Source organism: Rattus norvegicus, chromosome 6, assembly GCF_021556685.1.
Source record: "Rattus norvegicus strain SHRSP/BbbUtx chromosome 6, alternate assembly SHRSP_T2T, whole genome shotgun sequence".
Taxonomy (NCBI): Eukaryota; Metazoa; Chordata; class Mammalia; order Rodentia; family Muridae; genus Rattus; species Rattus norvegicus.
This window is the reverse complement of record NC_141539.1, coordinates 106968708-106991500: the sequence shown is the minus strand read 5'-3', so window position 1 is coordinate 106991500 and position 22793 is coordinate 106968708. Positions and strand designations below refer to the sequence as shown.

At 44.2% G+C, this 22793-nt stretch overlaps 2 protein-coding genes across 17 annotated transcripts in view; one reads left to right on the top strand and one right to left on the bottom strand.

Moving 5' to 3' along the window:
* Slc8a3 (solute carrier family 8 member A3) overlaps nucleotides 1-22793 on the top strand; it is a 133266-nt gene that overhangs the window by 107446 nt on the left and 3027 nt on the right. For 2 of the 15 annotated variants that reach the window (XM_087552149.1, NM_078620.2), the window contains 5 exon segments: nucleotides 9694-9797; nucleotides 14181-14198; nucleotides 18720-18844; nucleotides 19510-19609; nucleotides 21179-21454. In XM_087552149.1, the coding sequence (XP_087408275.1) occupies nucleotides 9694-9797; nucleotides 14181-14198; nucleotides 18720-18844; nucleotides 19510-19609; nucleotides 21179-21454 (623 nt within the window). 15 annotated transcript variants of the gene reach the window in all.
* Smoc1 (SPARC related modular calcium binding 1) overlaps nucleotides 128-22793 on the bottom strand; it is a 199034-nt gene continuing 176368 nt past the window's right edge. For both annotated transcript variants that reach the window (XM_087553282.1, XM_087553284.1), the window contains exon 12: nucleotides 128-3026. In XM_087553282.1, the coding sequence (XP_087409408.1) occupies nucleotides 2983-3026 (44 nt within the window). In that variant the 3' untranslated portion in view covers nucleotides 128-2982. The remainder of the gene's footprint in view (nucleotides 3027-22793) is intronic.

Below are 22793 nucleotides of genomic sequence, written 5' to 3'. Positions count from 1 at the left end.
AGCACACAGTGCTCTTAACACCTGCCATTTCTTCACCCTCATTCAGGTTCAGTTGAATTCTAAGTGCGGCAGGATCTGATTCCTGGAACCTAAGTAAAAAAGTGACACATTGGGACTTTCCTCTCTCTTAGGTTTAAATGAACAATTCTTTATTCTCAGGCCAACCTTTGTACAGATACCATCATCACCTTGAGTTCTCTAGCACTGCAGTCCTCAGATGTGCCAAACTCATGCTGAACACGACTCTGGGTTGCAAACAGGTCTTATTTTTGGAGCTGTCTTTAAATCTTTGGTCAGCAGTGCAACAACATACAGACACTAAAGATTGTCTCTTAAAGGCTACAGAAAGCCCTGGCTGATGAAAGGACAGACTGTAGCAGAGCATGAGTCACAGGAGCAAAACGTGAGTCCAGGCCTGAAGTGACAGTGATTTGAGGGGGATGATGTTACCAAGAGGAGATCCCAGCAGAAGGGGCCATGCTGAGGAATGGAAGTGAACAGCTCCCACAGCCTGAGGAGGGCAGGAAGGCAGAGAACTAGCAGCCATCTGTCCAGAGCACAATTCAAAGACCATATCCACACCACCCTCTCTATCCACCCCACCCTCTAGCCATCCTCTCTCTATTGAGCAAAAACAGGGAGCACACGGGAGACTGGGCCTACAGAATGCTTTGTCTGGTGCATGGCAGCTGGGCCCTTGCAGAGGGAAGGGGGAAGGAAAGCCGGTGAAAATGGGAGCTGCTGTGAACATGCAGGCAGTAAGACTGGGAAAACAGTCCTAGAGGGTGAGTGAGAAAACCTGTATCACAGAGAGAGAGAGAGAGAGAGAGAGAGAGAGAGAGAGAGAGAGAGAGAGAGAGAAACAGACACAGACACAGAGATAGAGACAGACAGAAAGGGAGAAATATGCTCAACACAAGCACAACATGCACACACACATGAATATGAACACACAGACACACATGTGTACACACACATGCAGTCAGAGAGACATGCTCATGGACAGATACCAGCACAGGCACACACACACACACACACACACACACACACACACACACACACACACACGCATACACCAACACAAGCAAGCACACATATATACACATGCATGAACACATGCATATTCACATACAGATACACATGCACACACATATATGCATGCACGCAGATAAGCACACATATGTACATACCCATGTACAAGCACACATGCACACACACACACTCTTACCTTTAAACAACATCTGCAATTACAAGAAAGAAAAAACAAGGATTGCAGGGGTTTGCTCCTATTGCTGCCCATAATCATCCCAAGAGAGGACCAGCCTCTTGCTGTTCTTGGACAAGTATAGTAAGAGCAGGTGGCTCAGGAGGACCTACATGAAGGAAGGAGCAGAAACTCGTCTGCTTTCCTAATCTACCATTCTTTCTGTCATGTCACCAGGCATTGGATAGCACAAGAATGCAGCAAAGGGCTAAGAGGACAGTAAGGACGCTGAGGACAGGCATGAGGGGGACATGCATCCTGGGGACCCGTCTTCATCTAAAACTGGACATTTCACTCATGATGGATTTTCCCCATTAACTCTGATATATTTAAATGCTGCATTAAGATGTCATTTAGCTTGAGTGCTGTCCCCTTACATTGTGCACCCAAGCCCCCTTAGCTCTATGCCACTGTGTCACGATCTCTGGCCCCCTACCTTCATGAAAGCATGTTATGAGATTCTGTTATTCAAGAACTTGGCCTGTTGTGCTTTCCCAAGAGCAGCAGGCTGTGTAGAAGCAGCAGTTGTACAGTATTGCAACTCTGCTTTAGTCTGCTCTGTGTCTGGTTCGGTCAAGAAGACATCTATAGAATCGGCTCATCCCCCCAGGTAGTTAAGTCTCTACCTGAAGGAGTCTCTCTGTCCAACCCAGACACAGTAATCTTCCATGGATCTGCTATTCAGTAGGCATCTCTAGAGATTTCTCACTGGAAATGCAAGGGTTGTAGACGTTCAAGTGGGCAAGGAGATAATGTGGAAGGCAAAGAGCTTTGACTAGGCTTGACATGGGTCCTATGGGGCTGGCAGCTCTCTCTTCCTAGTTATTTGAAGGTTTTTCCTGAGTCTGAAGTTTCATGTCTATAAAATAAAAAATGATTTCCTGCTTGGATAAAAAAAAATCATCATTTAAAATGAGATTCCCCATCAGAGAAAGAAAGCCAGAAAAGAGAGACCCAACATCTCTAAAGCCATGAATCAGATAACCAGTCATTTTCTGTCTACAGTGCTGGGAGCAGACACACTGTTAAATAAATTATTTTATAGCTTATTCCCCTTGCCTTCTCAAGAAGGGGATTTATCAATTTCAGAGCACAACAACCATCCATTCCTAGACCACTACTGCTTTTTTCACTTCCCTTCTTGACTTAAAAGAAAGAGGGAATTGGAGCTGTGAATCTTCCTGTCTCCCGCAGCCTCACTCCCTTGGGCTGATGCAGGGCAAACATGGGGCTCCAATGGGCCTGTAAACGCAGAGCTGATGCTTGGTTATGCTCATTGCTATAGAGACTGAAAATTGTGTTCTGCTTTGAGAGTAACTGGACATTACCCTTGCAAAGATCCCTTTCTAAAAGGGCCAATTCCCTCTTAGGGTGACTGCCTATGTATCATTCACTTGTTCAACTATCAAATGCTGTTTCAGCCCCTTTAACCTAAAGGAACTCAATGGTCAAACAGGAATGACACTCAGAGACTCATACCGATTGGGTATCTTCAATGTACAGCAATGTTCTAAAGAGGCCAGCCAGGCCTAAGAAATGTTTTCCTAATCCTTCTGTGGTTGTTGGTAGGAGATCTCCCAGGAGACTCTTCTCCAAGAGGCACAGCCAGGTCCCAAGCTGGGAATGCCATTCTGGCACCTTTTAGCAGGAGGCTTATTGGAAAGGCAGGTGCTGGTCCCATGGCCTCTGATGACATCATTGGCTCTCCAGGAAGCAGATCAGGATAGCCTGCCTCCATGTCCATTCAGAAGCAGCCACTGAGCTGGAAAGAAAAACTGGAGATATAGAAAGAAGCACTCTGAATTCCTCGCCTGAGTCAATGGTTCCCATGTTGTGGGGACTGTTTTCTCCAGAGTGAATGAATGAAGTACGTTAGGTAAGGTGATGGCCTAGATTGGGTGGTTTTGGGCTCCCAGACATTGTGTCTCTCAGAAGTTTTGAGTATCCATCACAGTGACCGTCAAAGTACTTTTTTTGTCCTTTGTTACATGTTTTTATAGCAGAATGATGTGAACCCCCAGGTGCTTTAGCTATTAATCAGCACACCAGCTATTGCTCTACAAGGTCTCTCTGAGGGTCTCATGAGCTGGGAATGTGCCAGGGACATGCCTTAAACAAGATAGGCTCAGTTCTTGCTTTCAAAGAGTTAATACCCAATTGGGAATGTGCTGACTGGAAACAGTAAGCAACAGGTTAACTTCAAGCCATGAGCAAACGGAGTAGTGAGATGGACCGCAATCTGTGGTAGGAGGAGGCTTCTAGGGACTAAGGTGGCTACCTCTAGAGAGGTAAGGTGGGCAAGAAAATCCAACAGACGAAGATAAGTCCAGGTCTAGGTGAAGAGCATGCCAGACAAGGAACATGAGGGGTTTTCTCACCCTGAGTGAGAAACAACCCAGTCTGAAAATGGAAAAAACATGATGTTCAGGAGCAGTGCAAAGGGATCTTGTGATAAGCAAGATCTGAAGGTCAGTGCAGCTTGGTGGAGCAGCTCCGTCTAGGACAGGGATTTTGCTTACTCCAACTACAGGGGCCATGACAGGATCTGGACTTCATTTGAGTCAGGGGTCTCACTGGGCAATCAAGGTTAGTCTGGAATTATGTAGACCAGCCTGGTCTCAAACTTAGTCTTACAAACACAATCCTTCAGGGGCTGGGGATTTAGCTCAGTGGTACAGCGCTTACCTAGGAAGCGCAAGGCCCTGGGTTCGGTCCCCAACTCCGAAAAAAAAAAAGAACCAAAAAAAAAAAAAAAAACCGTAACAAACACAATCCTTCAGTCTATGGAGTGCTTGGCTTGCAAGTATGTGCCACCTCTGGCTATACAGCCTTTTTACTCTATCACTCTGGCTGTAATGTGGGAGACTGAAGCAGGGACAAGGACAGGAAAGTCTCTTTGGAGGCTACAGCTGTTCAAAGGAGAGACCATGGTGTCCTGGTCTTTGTAGCAGAATGAAGGGTGGTGGTGAAGGTGTGTAAAGCCAGGGGGGCATGGAGAGGAGGAAAGAAGGATTAAGAGCACCAGAATGGGAAAGTGGTGGTTCCACGTTCAGAGTCTGGGCCAACTGATAGATGATTGTGCCACTGACTAAAGTCCAGGGAACAAGTTTGGAAAGAACCTGGGGCCCAGCTGATGACTCCTAGCTAATGTCCTTGTGGTCTCACTTGTGTGGGGGACAGAAATGGAAACTATGTCATTTTTAGGGAGCTGTAAGGGTTCCCCCAGCCTCTAGGCAAAATAACACCTTCAGCGGACATGGATGTCTTTCCCACCAATGAGCTCAGAGGGGGAACACTGCCTCCTCCCCTCACCCCACCCTCCAACTGGTGCTTCTAGCCAACTAGCATCATTTCCTCCTGCTGCGACTCAATGCCTGTCTTCCTTTCCCCCATCTTCTAATACGATGTCCACAGTTTCTCTTTCCCTGTTTATCTGCCAACTAGAAATCAAAACTATGTGATCCACATGGTATGTCACAAGTCCTATCCTGCCCAGAGCTTGTCACGGATGATGGCAGAGGCCACATTTTAAGAGACACACCCCCCTCTGTGTGGGGACACTACTGAGCATATACTATCGTGCCATTTTGCCCTTGAGATTTTACATTTGAAACGTGTTACAGTTTGAGGACTTTATCAGGTTGCCCAAGGCTACCCAGAGGATAATAATGGAGGCAAGACTTTAACCCAGGCTATCATTCCCTAGAAGAAGGAAAGCCATAGTGCTGTGACTTTCACAGGCTGAAGGGACATTCTTTCCCATGGCAGCTACCCTGGCTTCAATGGACTGAAGCGGGTACAAAGGCCATCAAAGTTAAAAGTGTCATTTCATAAGCAATTAGTGGCACGGTCCAGGGCAGGATTAACAACTGTTATACTCACTTCAGGAGGGAAGGACCCAGTAAGTGAGGTTAGGAGAAGAACCATAGACACATAGGCAAACTCGGAAGGCTGCCTTGGGGAGGCTTCAGGGAATAAAGAGTCTGTGCCAAGTGAGATTTTAAAGATGGCCGTGCCTCATTTAAACAGAATAAAGAATGTGTCAGAGGCCTCTGTCTCTTCTTCAAACACCAAGCTTAGAGCCATGTCTGGAAGGGCATGTGGATGGGAGCAGACCAGGGTCCCACAGAGCTCTGCATCCTGCCACAACACAACAGCATTCACCAGGGCAGACGAAATGTGCAGAGTGGGGTTCTGGTCCTGCAATATCCCATCAGAGGTAACAACTTTGAGACACAGACTTACCTCCCTTTTTAAATCAACTATAGACAGGGGAAGCAGCAGAGTGAGTGGGTAGGTGACACAAAACAGGTACCTACACATTTGCTCTACAAAATAACGCCTTTTCATACACAAAGCAATGTAGGAAACTGGGGTTGACGTTGGCCAAAGGATTGACGTAGAACGCAGATCCCGACTCAGACAGCCCCAGAGTTGTGTACCCTCCTCCTCCTCCCACATTCCCATGCTGCAGCATCACCTTTGCAGATAGCATCCCCCGTCACCATAAATTAGACAATGTGTGACACAAATGGAGCAATTCGCTGGACTCCCTGTGTTCCCCACTGCCACACAGAAGGGCAAGAGAGTCTACTATTCTAGGCCCGATCCCCACAGACCTATTCGTCCCTCCCTTTCTGTTCTTTCTATGAAATAAGCACTTTCAATCACCATCTGCTGGTTCTAGAAGTCAAAAAAGATTCTTCCTTGTTCCAAAAGCAAAGAGTTGAAGAATAAACGAGAAGACCTATCAGGTCAATCTTCTTATGTGTGCAGTGGTCTTTTATCAGTCTTCAGGAGGACTATGGGGAATCGTGGGCAACTATGGGGAGCTGGGAGAGAAAGGCAGATGAGACGGGGGCCATGAGAGCTGGATGCTGGCAAGCACAACATATACATCTCTGAAAATGTCACAGTGAAGCTCACTAATAGTTGCAAGGTATAGACATTAATGACTTTAAGTTTTAAGTGTGGGAACCAGTCTCTATTACTTATGACAAACGATTATCTGAAAATACTAAAAGGGAAACTCCAGAAGTAAACCATTCATAAATTTTAAACATCTTTTATTGCAGTGTGTTGTGTTTTTTTTGTTTCAGTTTAGTCTTTGGAGACAGAGTATTGGATTTGTGGTCCAGGCTGTCCTCACACTCACTCTGTGGTCCATGCTGGTCCTAAACTCACACTGACCTTCTTCCTCAGGCTCTAGAGTACTTGGTTTAAAAATGTGTGTACCCCCATGACCAACTGGTAATGTTATAATTCTTCTATTTTATAATTAGTTGTTAATCTTGTATTGTGCCTAATGTATAGACTGAACACCATAGGTATGCACAGACAGCATTATGAGGTTTGGTACTCTCGGTGATGTCGTATGGTCACTGGGGTCTTGAAACATATGCCTAAAGGATAAAGGAGGTGCTACATAATCCTTGATACTGAGTAAACCTTATTTCTCTTGCTTGTATATTAGTTAAATCATTTGTCCAAGGTCGTACAGTATCTCTGGGATTAAAACTCAGAACCTTTCTCTGTGAAGCCTGAGCTTTGTCTAGTCTTCAAGTATGGTTATACATGAAACCCGAGGGCTCACTGGAGTGGGAGGAGCGCCAGGGCAGCCACCTTCTTCCATGCACTTGTGGAAGTGGGGCCAATTTGGACCTTTCTGGGTCTCTTTCTCTTTCCTTCCTTTTTCCCTCCAGCTGCCTCACCCCAACTCTGCTCCTTCCTTATGAAACTTTATTTTTCCATCCACAGCAAAACAATTCACATCAAGGTAATTGATGATAAGGCGTATGAGAAAAACAAGAATTACGTCATTGAGATGATGGGCCCCCGCATGGTGGATATGAGTGTTCAGAAAGGTGTAGTACCCTGTCCTCCACACTAACACTAACAGTTTTCTTCCTTTCTTCCTCTTGCCTATCCGTTTCCTCTTGCCTTCTACCTTCCTGTTTCTTCCTTTCTTGCTCTTTTCACTTCTCCTCTCTCTGTCCTAACACCTGCCAACCTGTCACATGGTATCCATAGAGAGGTCCTCAAGAACCAATAGCAATTATTCTGGGGTGGCAAAATGAATATGGGTGAGACAGAGAGAGAGAGAGAGAGAGAGAGAGAGAGAGAGAGAGAGAGAGAGCGCTATGAAAGTTTGGTAAGTAATGTTCTCCATGATGTAGTATAGAGGCAAGGTTTGTTTACAGACAGGAGGAATCATGGGGAACAAACTCTCAGAACAGTTTTCCAGACAGCTATCCACAAAGTTGAGTTTCTGTCCCAAGAGATTTGAGAAGCAATATATTTGGATCGTAATTCATCCCACTCTCCCAAGGACCATGTGGGAGCCATCTTATCTGCCACCTCTCTGCAATCAAAGGTTATTCCTCTCCTTGACACTGACTGATCTTTAAGTAAAGGTCTCCATGAAAGATCTCCTTGCCTTATTCCAACCCCTGTTAAGGGGAGCTCAATGTGGAGGCAGATGGAGCAGCGGGGGAGAATTCTGACCTAAAGACAAGCTTTCCCAGCAAGCCCACGTGATGGCTCAGAATGGACAGAGTTGTGCTTTCCATTTCAATGATCTTGAAACCTTCCAACAAGAAGTCACACCCACCCTTTCTAGGATACGCTGTGCTCTAGAGGAAGAGCTGCCAGATTAGGGGGTCAGTATTCTTGATCAAACCATCATCATATCTCTCTAAGCTAGGCCCACTTTGATCTCATGCCACAGTTCCCCTTGGTAGCAAAACATTCATGTCTTATAGACAGAGAAATTTCTGACCTCTATATTAATCAATGGTATTTGTCTTTTGTCCACTCAACAAAGTATGAAAAAGAATCCTAAGTAAAACACACACATACATATACACTCATATACACACTCCCACACACAATATGTCACACTCAAACATAAATACGCATATATGCACATGCACACACACACTAACACATGTACACACATATGTGCACACACTTATACATACACATACACACACACTCATACATACAGACACTCACACATACACATGCTCACATTCATACATAAACATACTCACACATACACATGCTCACACTCACACACATATACACACTCACATATATGTACACACACACACACAAACACAAGCTCAACACTGCTTATGCTTTGTTGCTAACAAAGTAAAGTATGTCTTCAGATCTTCAGAATGTCAAAGGAACATCAGACAATATGAGGACTTTTTTTTCGAGACAGGGTTTCTCTGTGTAGCCCTGGCTGTCCTAGAACTCACTTTGTAGACCAGGTTGCCCTCAAACTTAGAGATTTCCCTGGCTCTGCCTCCCAAGTGCTGGAATCAAGGTATGTGCCACCACACCAAGCTGACCTGAGGACATTTAAACCATCACTTATTCTCCTTTCCCTTGGAGGAAATCCTCGTCTTCCCTACCACAAATAAATCTCGGAGAACAACAATTCCAGCTAGTTCTCTAATGGGGCCTGCTAACCACCACTAGCCAAGAGAAGCCAAGCACGAAAATCCAGATTTTCCCTGCAAACTCTCCACATGACCATGTGACTAAATGAGGCTCAAGTGCCATCCTTGGAGTGGAGTATATTTCAAAGATAGGCTTGCTTCTATTTGTAACATGCACTCCACTGTGTTGATACCCAGAAAGAGACAGTAATCTCCACAACCTTGTGTTCTGAATCCAGGCTAATCAGCATTTAGGTCAGCTTTGGGATATAGTATACTATTGTCAGGAACGTCAATAGTACAGGATTCCTGTATCATGTCAAAGCCAACACTTATTTTGATTCCCCACTCCTGAACCTCCCTATGGGAAAAAGAATGAGAAAGTTAATAGACCCCTTTCTCCCTACCTCCTCTCTCTCTCCTACCCTCTTTCTAGTCTCTCTTTTCATAAATATTTTGCTTTTAAAGTTTTCTTAATGAGATAAAATAAGGGACTGAAGACCTAGGTCCTGCAGATGAATTCCACAATGGTAGAAAGGTTCTGGATCATTCCCAGTGGGCAGATCATTTACTCAATGCCTCAAGAAATGCTACTGTTACCATGTGACATCAATGGAATGTGCTACCCAACTTACTTCCTACTAACCATTGCAGGATCTAAAATGACTCCTCCCCACCATGGCCCAAGTCATCCTTCCCATTCCCTTCCTGCCTCTTGGCTCCCTTTGCCCACTTGTCCTTGACCTCCTGGTTCCCTCTCCCTCTCACCTATAAGAACAACTATGACAAAGGAACAAGAGAAGCTACAAGCATTTTTTAATGAGACAGAACAATCCACCAAAGTCCTGTCTAAGGCCACCATAGCAGGACAGGTCTTCATGTGCCAAGAATAACGTGAATGGTTGCTAAAGGCTATACTCAGGTAAACAACCAACCTGCCCACCTAGTCGACACATTCTCTCTCTCTTGTTGTCCCTACAGGAAAACCATAAGGGTTAAAATAGTAGATGAGGAGGAGTACGAAAGGCAAGAGAATTTCTTCATTGCCCTTGGTGAACCGAAATGGATGGAACGTGGAATATCAGGTGTGAGATTCTTTAAAAATCAAAACAACAGCCAAGAAAGGGCAAAGGGAAAAAGAAAGCAAGAAAATTTAAACAAACAAGTAAATGATTTTTAAAAGGAAGAAAAAGTGACTACTTTTGCCCCCTCCATTTGTTCCCTTCTCCTCCTGTTGACAGAAATTGTTACTTTTCCCTCCTATATTCTCGCTCTCACCCTGTTTCGGTGTCATCTCTGCCTTCTCAGCCATAATTTATTTCCATATTCCTCCTTTCCCACTTTCTGGGCAGTACTGCAGCCTCAACTCCTTGTTGCCTTAATAAGTTATTTCTGTATTATGCTATACTTATGCAATTATCCAATTCTTACTGTCCCCTACACTCCCCCCATTCTCTGTCCCCATACTATAACTTGTCAAGGTGAAAACTCCTTGGTAGGTGGGGAGGAGAAGAAAAAAAAAAGAAATGTTGTGTGTTGCATGTTTGTGCCCCTTTCTTGCCACTTCTCACTGTAGCTTGGATTGACAGTAGGGGAGGGGTCTTGGAGGAAGGGTTGGACCCATGTTCCCATAATGCTTTGACCATTTTCTGCTGCATTCCTCAATGTATATTGAATGCTTGGCAAGCTATTCACTTGCAGAGAGGCCCAGAGGCCTCTCTGCTCTTCCTAGAGGTAAGTGCATTATCTGGCTATTTCCCAGTTGGGTGGACCATGACATGGGGAGGTAAACCAGTTGGTCATGGTCTCTGAGAGCTCTCTGGGAGAGAGATAACTTCTGAAGTAACACTGCAATAAGGAATCTTAAGCTCTCTGTTCTCCCTTACCATCTCATCCACTTTATCTTACCTTTTTTCATAGTCTAAAGCAAGGTCTCTTACGAAGGTTGCTTTGGGATAATGAAAACAGAAAATTGAAAACCTATAAGAGAGAGTATGGTTTTTTTTAGGTTCAACTGTTCCCTGAACAGTTAGGCCCCAGAAAAGAACATGGTGCTTATCACTGAGAGACTAGAGATAGCCAGTGCACAGCTCATGGATACCTGCCTTTGCTTGCCCCCTGCAAGTGAAGACATTGCTCAGAACTCAAGACTTCTGATTAGAGATATAGGCCTTCCCCTTGTTTTCTCAGAGCATGAATCTCAACAACCCAGCCAGAGGCTCATTCTTAAGGGACTGACACTCAATTGTTACAAACAGAAAAAATAGAAAAGAAGCTTTCTTCATTTAATGAAAATTACCAGAAGCTACGACTTTGAAAATGTTGGAGGAAAAGATACGGGGATGCAAAATCACTTGTTCATATATAGGGGTGACCATTCTTCAGTGGTTTCATATTCAGCAACGTGGAGCTACAACAACAGATCTAAGAGAGTGAGGTCAACAGAGACACTCTCAAAGCTCTCCTGCAGGTCTTCTCCTCAAACTATGGCCAATTATCATTATCCACTGAAACTGTCTGCAGAATTCAACAGTTTTGTGCCAGCACCTGACACATCTGACATTCAAGGGGCAAAGCAAGCTCAGTCTTCTGTTGCCCACTGAGTAAGGTATTTCCACCAGCCTGACCACTGGAGAATGCCAGAAGGAAGAGAATTTCATCTCATTGCCTCTCACACTGTACTGCAGCCTATCTTCCAACTCTCATTTTCCAGAATATTCTCATAAATTGTCTCAGTGCCTGATCTACCTCATTTCTACATGATTGCCCTGGCATGGATTTAAACCTCAGCGTGTAAGTGTGAGCTTGTCTTGGCAAGGATGAGCACTGCATTGTCCCTTTGTGCAATGACTACACATCTCTATGATTGGCTAGAAACAAAAGATACCCAAAGCCCATCTAAGACAGTTTCACCAAGGGGAAGATGAACGCAGCTCATTGGATGATACCAGCATCTGGAAGGAAGGCAGAGGCTCCAGATAAGAGGAAGTGGTTAGAAGCCCAGCCATGCCTTTATTTTTAGACCCACGATTTCTGCCTCCCCTTGAATGTCCTCCCAAACAGTAGGACAGGAAATCTCCTAAGATAAACCTTGTGTTCTTCAGAAAACCTGGCTGAATGCAAATGCCTATGGCTGCTCCCCATTTGAGGTTACCCTTTAACCAAGAAGATTCCAGGAAAATCCTTAGGAAGGCTAGTCCTAGGAGAGACAAAGATTTCAGAAAACTGTTTGTGTGGTATGCCCCAAGATCTTTTCAGAGACAAAGTGCCAAGGTGGAAGTTTTCAGTGAGTCCATCTATGGCTTTTCCAGTCTCCTGACCTATGGTCTAGGACCTAGACTCTGGGGTGTTAGTTTTTTTGTTTCTTCAGTTCTTCCCTGATATTGGCATCAGACCATGAGGTGAAAGGTTATAAAACCCAATTGTCTAGATCCAAAGTCAAATGAAAATCCATTCTGATTTGCAGGATGCCCTACTGTTTTCAGAGTGAGAGACAGTACAGTGGAAATTGCTTTTCATTATCACCGCTGTCTAGGAGAGGCTCGGGCACTCAGGCTGGCATCATCTCTGCATGGTCAAAATGACAATTGAATTTTTTTAAAAAGGACTGCACTTGAAATAGGAGACTCTATTCTGAGCAAACACAACAGCCTTTGGAGGTGATATTAAAAGTTCCGCATGATCAGAGGTAGAGGAAAAAAGAGGGGATGAGAGAAAACATGATTGCTCTGGCATGGAGTTAAACCTCAGTGTGTAAGTGTGAGCTTCTCTTAGCAAGGATGAGCACTGCATTGTCAGGACTCTCAGGTCAGTGCCTGACCATAGGGAGCCTCCTGTGGGAAAGGAGGCACTATCCAATAGTGGGGCCTGTTTCTTTCTCTTTTTTCCACATCCAGGGACACACCTTATCAAGTGCCCCCAAAAGATTGTTAAGAGATCTTATTTCCTGGTTGTCTCTAGAGTGTCTGAGCAGGGATAAATAATTCTCACAGGACCCTGAGGATCAATACGTGGAAAATCAAGGAAAATACCCTGGCAGGATCAGTAACTCGAAATTGACCACCTGGATCTCACAGATGCATTCACATCTCCTTAGTTAAACCTCAGATCCATGAAGACAAGAAGCAGAGAATGTCTGGCTTGCTTGGATGCACTAATGTGTTGGAATCGTCACTTGAGCCTAAGAATCTGAAATGCCTTTGCTATCTGTGTCAATGTAATAAGAATATTATTACATTGGCATGAGTTGCATTCCTTGAGGTTACTAGAAGAAAGTTTGCAGATATCACCACATATACACACAGACTCTTCTTCCTTTTCAGTCTCTACCAGGAGTATGTAGCAAGATGTCAGACCCAACAAGTGCCAAGGAGTGAAGACTGTACAATTATATATACAATGAGGATGAAAATGTGCTGTGAAAAATCTTTTGTAACTAGTGGATTTTGATGTCCAAGAGACTTTAGCATAAGCAAAGCTCTTATTTCATGTGAAGGAGTCTCTCAATCATAGGAAGATCCTGTCAGGTTACCTTAGAGACAAGAGTTTAGCACGAGCAAAAATAAGCAAGGGACATCCTGTGTTGTTTTTGACTGTTTCCTGTCCTTGTGCAAGTCTTGGTCTGACAGTCCCTCTGTTCTATAGTATCTGAAATCCAGAGTTCACCTACCGTTTCTGAACAAAAAGACTATCAATTTCCAAGATAGTAAACATTACTAAGTATGGGGACAAGATGAGACAGATGCTACGAAGTAGGAGGAGTCCATGTTTCTGAACTCCAAGATAGTACAAGTCATTCAGGGACAACAGGCTAAAGGATGCATCTTTTCCTTATATCATTCTTTTAGGGAAAAACCAAAAGTCTGGCCATAATGGTAGCTAAGAAACCATTTGTGTCTGTGAAAACCTTATGGGTGGTAGGAGGCAGAGCATGATTGATTGAAAGTCTAGGGCTAGGAATCATAGATGTGAACACTGTTACACTCTTGCTTATTGCTATCTGGAGTTCACATTCAAGCCCAATGCTTCCCTTGCCATCAACAAGCCAGCTACTCTGGCAGGATTGCAAAATGCACATCCATGTTCATGATAACTGGTCCTCACTCCTTTTCAGACTGAGTCGCGGGGATCACCCTAGCATCTTTTTTATGCATTTGGTCCTCCCATACTCATGACTCCATCCTTAGCACTCACGTCTTCAGGGAAGGTGTGGGGCTGACTTTCTTGTAGCTGCTCCACAGTCGTTCCAGCTTCCCATACCTCTTGCTGCTGCTACTGCTGCACACGCTCAAACGCTGCACCTGCTCAAACGCTGCTGTCTGCATGTGTTCTTGAGCTCTGTCACCGACTAAACCTACTGCCTTCTTTATGCTGCCAGGAGCCACAAAGCCTGGGGATACTTTCAAGATGGGACCTTAATGTTCTTTCCTTTTCTTTCTCCCTCTTCTCTGATATCCATTTGCAAACAGCGCTCCTGTTATCTCCAGGTAAGAGGTGTCTGTCTTTCCCCCTCTTTTCTATTCTTGCCAATGCTATTACTTGGTGGAAGATAAATATCCATTACTTTACTTAATAGGAACTACAGGGTCAAGATAACCTGACAGATCCTCCCAATGACTGAGAGACCCCTTACATAAGTGTGTAATTGTGGGGAAGTAGATAATCCCTTGAGCATCATTTTCATCAGTGAATGAGGGGGGAAAGCATAGTTAGCATTAAAAGAATACCTTCCAAGAGGACAGTAGATCATAGACTTTCCTACATCTCAATTCATCCGCATCTTATTGTTAGAAAAGATAGGGTAAAGGTTAGGACCAGAATCTCCAAGAGGATTGCCATAAAACTCAAAAGGAAAAGACTGACCCCAGATACCCAGGGATAAACAACCAATATTAGCCTAGAACATGTAAGGTAGTTTGTTTAAAAATATCCAAAAAGACTTTTATTGATCCCGAAGATCTTCTAAGTCATCTCAGGTGAGACCTAAATAGCTATATTTAGACGCCTTCATCACTTATCCTTAAAGTTACATATACTCCGATCAGAAGAACTATGTGAGGGAACAGGGTTCTGGTTGAGAAAGACATTTATAGACTTTATTTTAGAGAGACACTCATTCAGAATTTAGATCCTGTGTAGGACATGGACCTACTCTGAAAATATGCTGGCATGAATGGGAGCCCTTCACAAACAGCATCCAACCTCATGACCAAAAAAGAAAGCAGTCCTCTGTGTCTGGCAGTACTGTGCAGATGGAATGTGCTCCCCAAGACAGTTTCAAGATGTTTTAAAATAACATCTTACATTTCATCTGTTCTTTGAACACACACACACACACGTGCGCGCGTGCATCACACACACACACACACACACACGTGCCGCGCGCGCATCACACACACACACACACACACGTGCGCGTGCGCATCACACACACACACACACACACACACACACACACACACAAAGGCCATTCAAGAGAAAAAAATCTTACAGAGTGCACTGGCATTCGAGGTTACCTACAGGTCACCCCTTTGGGCTTAGGAAAGGCAATATATGTTGCAAGATCATTGCCTCCTTGAAGCCACAAGCAAAAAGTGCACATAGTTAATATGTTCTCCTTTTGTGAAAACAATGCTATAACCTCTTTGTCTTCTTGTTTACTTTTGTGCCAGCAGGATAAGGGCTAGCTCCAGCCCCATGCTCTGCACTCTGCTGCCAGGATGCCTGTTTCTCTGTCCACATTCTACCCCACACGAATATGTTCGGCTTCCTTTGTTCCAGCTCTTGCCTTCACTCCCTCACACACATATCTGGATTTGGTTTAAGTTTCATTATACCTTTAAGATGCTCTCAAATGTCTTTAGAAAAATAAAATGCAGAAGGGATGCCCTATAACTTTCAGTCTCTGGTTGAAGAGCCCTTCATTAGGCTTCGTATCTACCAGAAAGCTTAGGTTTTGATTTGGATCTTCCTGAGAGAACAGGCCAGCATGATCAACAGTGCCTGGTGGTGGGAGAGTAAATGTGTTTATCTGGGTTATCCCACCAAGTTCAGGAGCCTTAGGCTGGAAGACTTAGCCACACCCCTGCGTCGTAGGGGTGTCGGCAGAGCACTCGGTCTATCCTTGTCTAGCCTGGAAGGCGCTTTGTCCTTCCAATATTTGTCCAATCTCCCATCTTATTTATACTCTACCTCCCTCCCCACCTCTTCTCTTTTTTATTCCTAGAACTGAGAGTTTGTTTAGTCAGCCTGAATATCAAGATCACCTTTCCTTTGTTCTCTTCACTTGAAATTCTGAGGAGTGATCAGAATCATTATTCTTTGTCTTTTATGTTTGGGGCTTGGAAAAAAATTAACTTAGTTTGAACTTAAAGTAATGGCCATTATACAAAAATTAGAAAAAGGAGAGAACCACTTTCAAGACACTAAGTCAGAGTTTATAGAAAGAAAGAGAAAGTCAGTTAACAGATATAAACAGTGCTTCTGTGGGGCTCTGGGTGGCTTAATCATAGAGGATTGGCTGTTTGTCAAAGAGATTTTTTTGCAGGAGGCTAGATACAAAAAGTGGCTGTCACCACAGGGGTGGACAGGTCAGCAGGTAGATCAATAATATGCCAGGTGGATATAGTGCTAGATTGATAGCTAGACAGGGGGTTAGACAGGTACATTTATGTGTCACTGGAGAGCTCATTATATTGGTACAAACTTCTCACAGTACATGTAAGGTATGACATGAGGGACCTGGGGAGGGATGGGCAGAATGACACTGCCACTGCTGAGACAAGCAATATGATATGATGCCAAAGTCAGAAAGAAGAAGAAAAGCACACCCATTCTTTAAGGAGTCTCTCTGTCTTCTCTAAGGGCTTTTCCCCAGAATGCTTTGCCATTCAGTTTCTAGGACTGCTGTCCTTGCAAATACCCCCATCACATTCAGACTCCCAGATTCACCTTCAGAATAAACTCACCAGAGACCCATATTAAAGTCAGTGAGGTGAGGCTGCTAGAAGATACCATCCAGCTTGGAAACATAAAAACAAACAGAGAATAAGTGAAAGGGGAGTGACCCACCATAAATAAGACATGGAGACCACCCCTCTAATGCTCGGAGAACATTGTGGAAGAGGGGCAGGAAGAGTGCAAGAGTCAGACGACAAGAAGAATGGCTAGAGAATGCCATCTCATTGACACTGTGTAGCCATTCTAATCATGAACTCAACACAACTGTACTCATCTACAATGAGCTTGCACAAGAATGACTCTTTCAACACCAGCAAGCACAGAAGGGAATGGAACTCAAAATAGCCCTTCCAACCTGCAACCCTAGTGCCCACAATAGGTTCTGGGAGCTAGGGAGTCATCGCAATCAGTTGAATAAACCACTAGGGAGCCCACAATTCTCCAGCAGATAGTTCCAAACCCACCATTATGCAGATGGCCCAGGTTAAACTGATATATAACTAAATATATCAAAATATAACTAAAATGTATGAATGTGGAATGGAGATTTATAAGGTTGAGAGAGTCTTGATGGAGGTGATAGGGAGGAGGGAAGGGGTCCATATCAATTACAATTTATTACACATGTGTGAAGAAATGTCAAAGCACAAGTCTAACAACAAAACCAGAGCTAGGATGGTGAGCACCACGGACAGCTCCCGGACCTTGTCACAGATCACCTCATTGGTTGTAGAAAATACTGAATCCAACAAGCTCAAATACTGGATCCGGAGCCACTATGAACTGCCCTCTTCCAAGGAGAAAATCTTCACATAAATAAGTCTCTCTATTTAGTAACACCCATCCATGGTTTATATAGTCTTTCCCTGAGTTGCTCTCACTGAATCCTGAAGAACCCAGGTTTCTCTCCCCCTCATTTCACTGATTCCTAGGCTACAGAAAAAAAAAAAAGAATTCCTTGGCCTCCAACCCATTTTGTCCTTGGGATTATCCAAGGACTAAAGGATTCCAGTGGGAGGTTTACTGTGTGGAATGAAAGCAATTAAAGAACTGAATAAAAGAACTAATTGCATGTGAGAATGTAGACTTGGATGGGGAGATGTTTAAATGAGCTCTGAAAGAAACAGGCTGCCAAGAGCGATTTTCTAATCAAAGGGGAATAAAAAGATCCAATCTCTATTTCACTCTAATCCAGAAAACATGTCTTCATGGTGAAGTGGCTATAGAATGGACTTACCAGCTGAAGTGGAAAGACTGTTTAACCATTCAGTATGAAAAGGAACCATTGGTCCATAATGCAAGATGCAGAGTGACTTAGAGAAAGCTCATAAAGAAAATAAAGGGAGAAATTTGTTTTATTCTTGTATTGAATGAGGTTTTTTATTGTTATTCCAAAAGAAATGTGTCCCTGCCTTTTAGAGAAATCCTGGGGGGAATCTGTCATCAGAACATCATGCAGTTCCTTGGGATATTGCTCAAGTTTCTTACTGTGAGGATGTCATTCCATGTATGAAATGAAGCTATTGCTGCAAACATTCTCCTTTCTCTCTCATAGATGGAGCAGTGACAGCTGTGTTAAACAGATGCTAACGGAGCCAGTAGGCAGGGCCATGGGATCCATGTGTCTCCCAGCACTCTTACATGGACCAGTAGACAACCACACCCAGCAATTCAAAACAGTTAAAGATCAAGAGATTTGACCTTTCTTCCCAGCTCTGCTACCAGACGGCTTGAGGACTTCACTTGGTATCATCACTGGGAAGTCATTGGGTCAGATTGCTTACCCAGGAATAAAACAAGATGAATGCTCATCTCAGGCCTACTGGGAGCCTGATCATGGTCTGATAACAGAGTATTCAGCACTTAATAGAAAGAGATGTTAGAAGTACCAAGTCCAAGAGTTGGAGAGATGGCTCCGTGGTTAGGAAATACCCAGTCCCCACCCTTGAGGACTGCTTGCTTTGCACCCACTGCCTGTGTCTCTGAGCTATAAATTTTTGGGAGGTGCAAAATGTGCTAAAGCTAGTCTGTTGTTTCTTTTGTTGCAGAGGTGACAGACAGGAAGCTGACTATGGAGGAAGAGGAGGCCAAGAGAATAGCAGAGATGGGAAAGCCAGTATTGGGTGAACACCCTAAACTAGAGGTCATCATTGAAGAGTCCTATGAGTTCAAGGTCAGACCATCAGTGAGGTCTAATGAAATGATGGCTAACTAAGGTGGGGGACAGAAGATATGAGACTGTGTTCTGACTTCACTGCTAAGAATGTGAAATAGAGACTGAACAAATCACGTATTCACCCCAAGTCTCCATTTCCCCATTTATAACATCTAATGAGTAGTGCTGGTTATATGTATGCTAGGAATACCATTGGAAATACTATATATCAAATGTGAAATAAGTAGGGAAAGAAGCCCTTAGGTGTGTCACCACAACTGTTTAAGTGTGTTTTAAAGACCAAAACTCACAACTCCAGGGCAAGGCCTATTGATATCTCATTTTATATGATATTTCAAGCCAGCTGTGGTGGTGCCCAGGTCCTTAATCCCAGGCACATGTGAGGCTGAAGCAGATGGATCTCTGTAAGTTCAATGTCAGCAACCCCATCTCCATAAGACCGCAAAACCCCTTTATAGATACATTTCTCTGAGCACCTACTGTCAGAATTCACAGCCAAAGAACTAGGGATTTATCCTAGAAGACATCATCCAAGGCTACCTCATGAAAAATATTTAGAACCAGGACAATTTAGGGCATCTTTCGTTCCTTTGTAACATGAGAGGCCTCATTGGTTCTGAGAACTCTAACTTCACGATTCCAAGTTTTTCTCCTCATGACAGAGTACAGTGGATAAACTGATCAAGAAGACAAACCTGGCATTGGTTGTGGGGACCCATTCCTGGAGGGACCAATTCATGGAAGCCATCACTGTTAGTGCAGGTAAGAGAGTCCTAAAAATAGCCTGGCTGGAAGCACAGACAATCCCAAGAAAGAAGACCATGCCCCGCTCAGAGCCTTATCACTTCCCAGGAGAGTCTACAGTTGGTCTTCCTGACTCTGGTTCTACATGTTTACCTATGTCACTGAGCAGCTAAAAGAGATAGTTACATCTGTCTTCCAATTCCTCTGTGTGCATTAGTGCAAGTATCCTCCATGTCTTCAATGTTCTTGGCCCTAAAGAGAATGACTGTAACCTTTCGCAGAAAGGCAAATGCAGAATAAGTACAGAGGAAACTCAAGTTCCCACCATCCTTTATCTTCTCATTGGTTTGCCTTTCCTTTTCTGTAAAATGGAAGATAATTCTGCCTTACAGAACTGGCTGTCAAGAGTTAGCAAAATGTTTTGCATTGACCCCTTGACTAATCTCCACCCAGGATGGTTCCTTTGACGTTTACAGGAAGGACCCGTGTCCAGCCCAGGCAGAAGCCCCAGATGCCTGCAGATGTGTTGGAATGAGGATGGACAGGGTCTCCCAGCCGCCCCTGCATTGTCTCTCAGCAACACTATAGTTCTCTCAAACTGACAAGCACTACTGGCCTTGTCTTTTTCCATGAGGTTTTGTTGTCATAGCAACCCACAGGGTCACATCCCTAAGGCCCCAGAGCCAAAGCAAACTCACAGCCAGGAAGAGAGTCTCAGTGCTGCTGCTGCTGCTGCCCTGCTTTCTCATCCATTCGGCTGTGTCTCTTCTGATGACCTGACTGTGCCCCTCAGGAGACAACAAAAGGAATGTAGGCCACATAGTCTACCCCCCTTCACAAAGGAGGGAACTGAAGCTCAGAAACTATAGGTAAAATGCTCCGGGCTAAGATTTCTTTCATTCAAAATTAGAATTAGAATCCGGATTCTTGACTTCTGCTCCTCCTAAACTAAGGCTCATTTTCTCCTGGGCCACTGGAGGGGTACATATATCCACATTTCTTAAAAAGAATGGTCATAGACCATGGAATGTCTGAAGGATGGTACTAAGTCTCCGGTCTACCTCCATGATCTGGAATGACAGCCATCCCCCGGGAGGTGGATAATGACAGAATTCCGGTTACTATTGCTGTAAACAGGTTAGGAAACACAGGAGGAATCCCACTGGCACCCAGTGAAGAGTGAGGAACCACACAGCCAATTTTGGTTTTGTTCTGTTTTGTTTTGTTTTTGCCTAAATCAAATGAAGTCTGTCCCTGTCTCCTTTGTCCCTCCTCTGCCCTCCTGTCCAGTTTTCCCATCCTGCCTCTTAATCCCATTCTCTATTCTTTTTCTTTATCCCAGAGCTTGTTCACCTTCTCCCGTGCTCACTTAGCTCGCTGCATTTAAACTGATCAGTGGCTACATGACCAGTTTGTTCCCCATTTCCCATGGTGGTACCCACACTCTGTCTCTTACCTGCTGTCCAGGGAGAGCTGAATCCCCATCCTAGCCTAGGAAGCCTGTGGTGTGGGTTAGACATCATGGTTTTTTATGAATGGAGATCTGAGCTCCCTTCCCTTTCTTGGACCTGTTTATCTTATCTCCAGCAGGAGATGAGGAGGAAGATGAATCTGGAGAGGAGAGGCTGCCATCATGCTTTGACTATGTCATGCACTTCCTGACGGTCTTTTGGAAGGTGCTCTTTGCCTGTGTGCCCCCCACAGAGTACTGCCATGGCTGGGCCTGCTTCGTGGTCTCCATCCTCATCATCGGCATGCTCACCGCCATCATCGGGGACCTGGCCTCTCACTTCGGCTGCACCATCGGGCTCAAGGATTCGGTCACAGCTGTTGTTTTTGTGGCATTCGGCACCTCTGTGCCAGGTGAGAGTGAGGAGTGCTTAAGTTTGCAAAGAGGATGCCCCCTTGTTCAAATGACCCCTATGATTGGCCTAACCTCAGATCTGAAACAGCAGGCACTGTGGGTGCCAAACAATTCACATGTTCAATCCCTGCCCTGATCATTACTAGACAGGGGAAACCGAGGTCTACCGAGGATGTGGTACCTGAGTAAAGTGGCCCAATTTCTTAGCCTTCATGTTATATTAATAAGATACAAGCAATGTAATTAAATAGATATAATAATGTCTTTCCATTTGCCACCAGGAGCCTGTGAAATATTAAATATTAGTCTGCTTATAGATGTCCCTATGGAAATACCCACAATCCTTCTTGGCCTCCCCTGCTCCTGTGGTCACCTGTGAGGTCAAAGTATCTCCTATCAGAACTGGCATAGAACCTTAGTGGGATTTGTCCTTCTGTGTGAGGAATCATGTGCTCTTTATCTTCTTATAAGTATCCAAAAGTAAACCGCAGTAACCATTCATTAATTCAATTAGGAGACTAATGTTGACTGAACTCCCTTGATGCTTGATACCATTTTGTGCTGGTTGGAGATCTATTATGTGAGTCAAGGCAGACATGTTTCCTTCTCAGCCCTCAGCTAAAAATCTAACAAAGGAGAATAGACCCAAATAATTAAAACCTTCTCAAAAATTTCTATGAAGCAAAGATTTCAAACAGGAAGCTTTGGGTTAAGCTGAGTCAGGGCAGGTCCTACAGAAACCAGGCCTGAATGACAAGCACTAAGTAGCAGATACAAGCTCACTGTATTAGGCCAGGCTCCCTACTTAACAAAGTCTGGGTCTCTATGACATCTGAACTCTGACCTTTTGCTAGTTTCAAGTATTTGTACTAAATCTCGCCAGGCGAGGGTCTACGAGGCAAAGCAAGGGCAGCCTTCACTATAGCAAAGAAACATACCCTTCCAGAGATCAATTCCAACTACTAATTTCTTCAATGTGGCTATGACAAAAATCCCAAGAGAAAAACTTAAGAGACAGAAGGATCCATTTCATTCACAGTGTTGGGGTGTCAGCACAACATGTCGGGGAAGGCAAGATGTGATAGAGAAAATCAATTCATATCTTGCTTGACAAGAATGTAGTAAAAGGCCCAAGGCAAGCTATTATCCCCAAAAAATGTGCCCCCAGTGAGATACCTCCCCCACCTAGGTCCCTCTTGCCTTTCTCTGGCTCCTAATAATGCTATCGAATTATGACTTCATTAGTGAATGTGTCCATTCCTTGACCCATAGCCCTTAGGATCTAATAGTCTCTGGAAATTTCCTCACAGACACACCCACAAGTACCATTCAACCCAA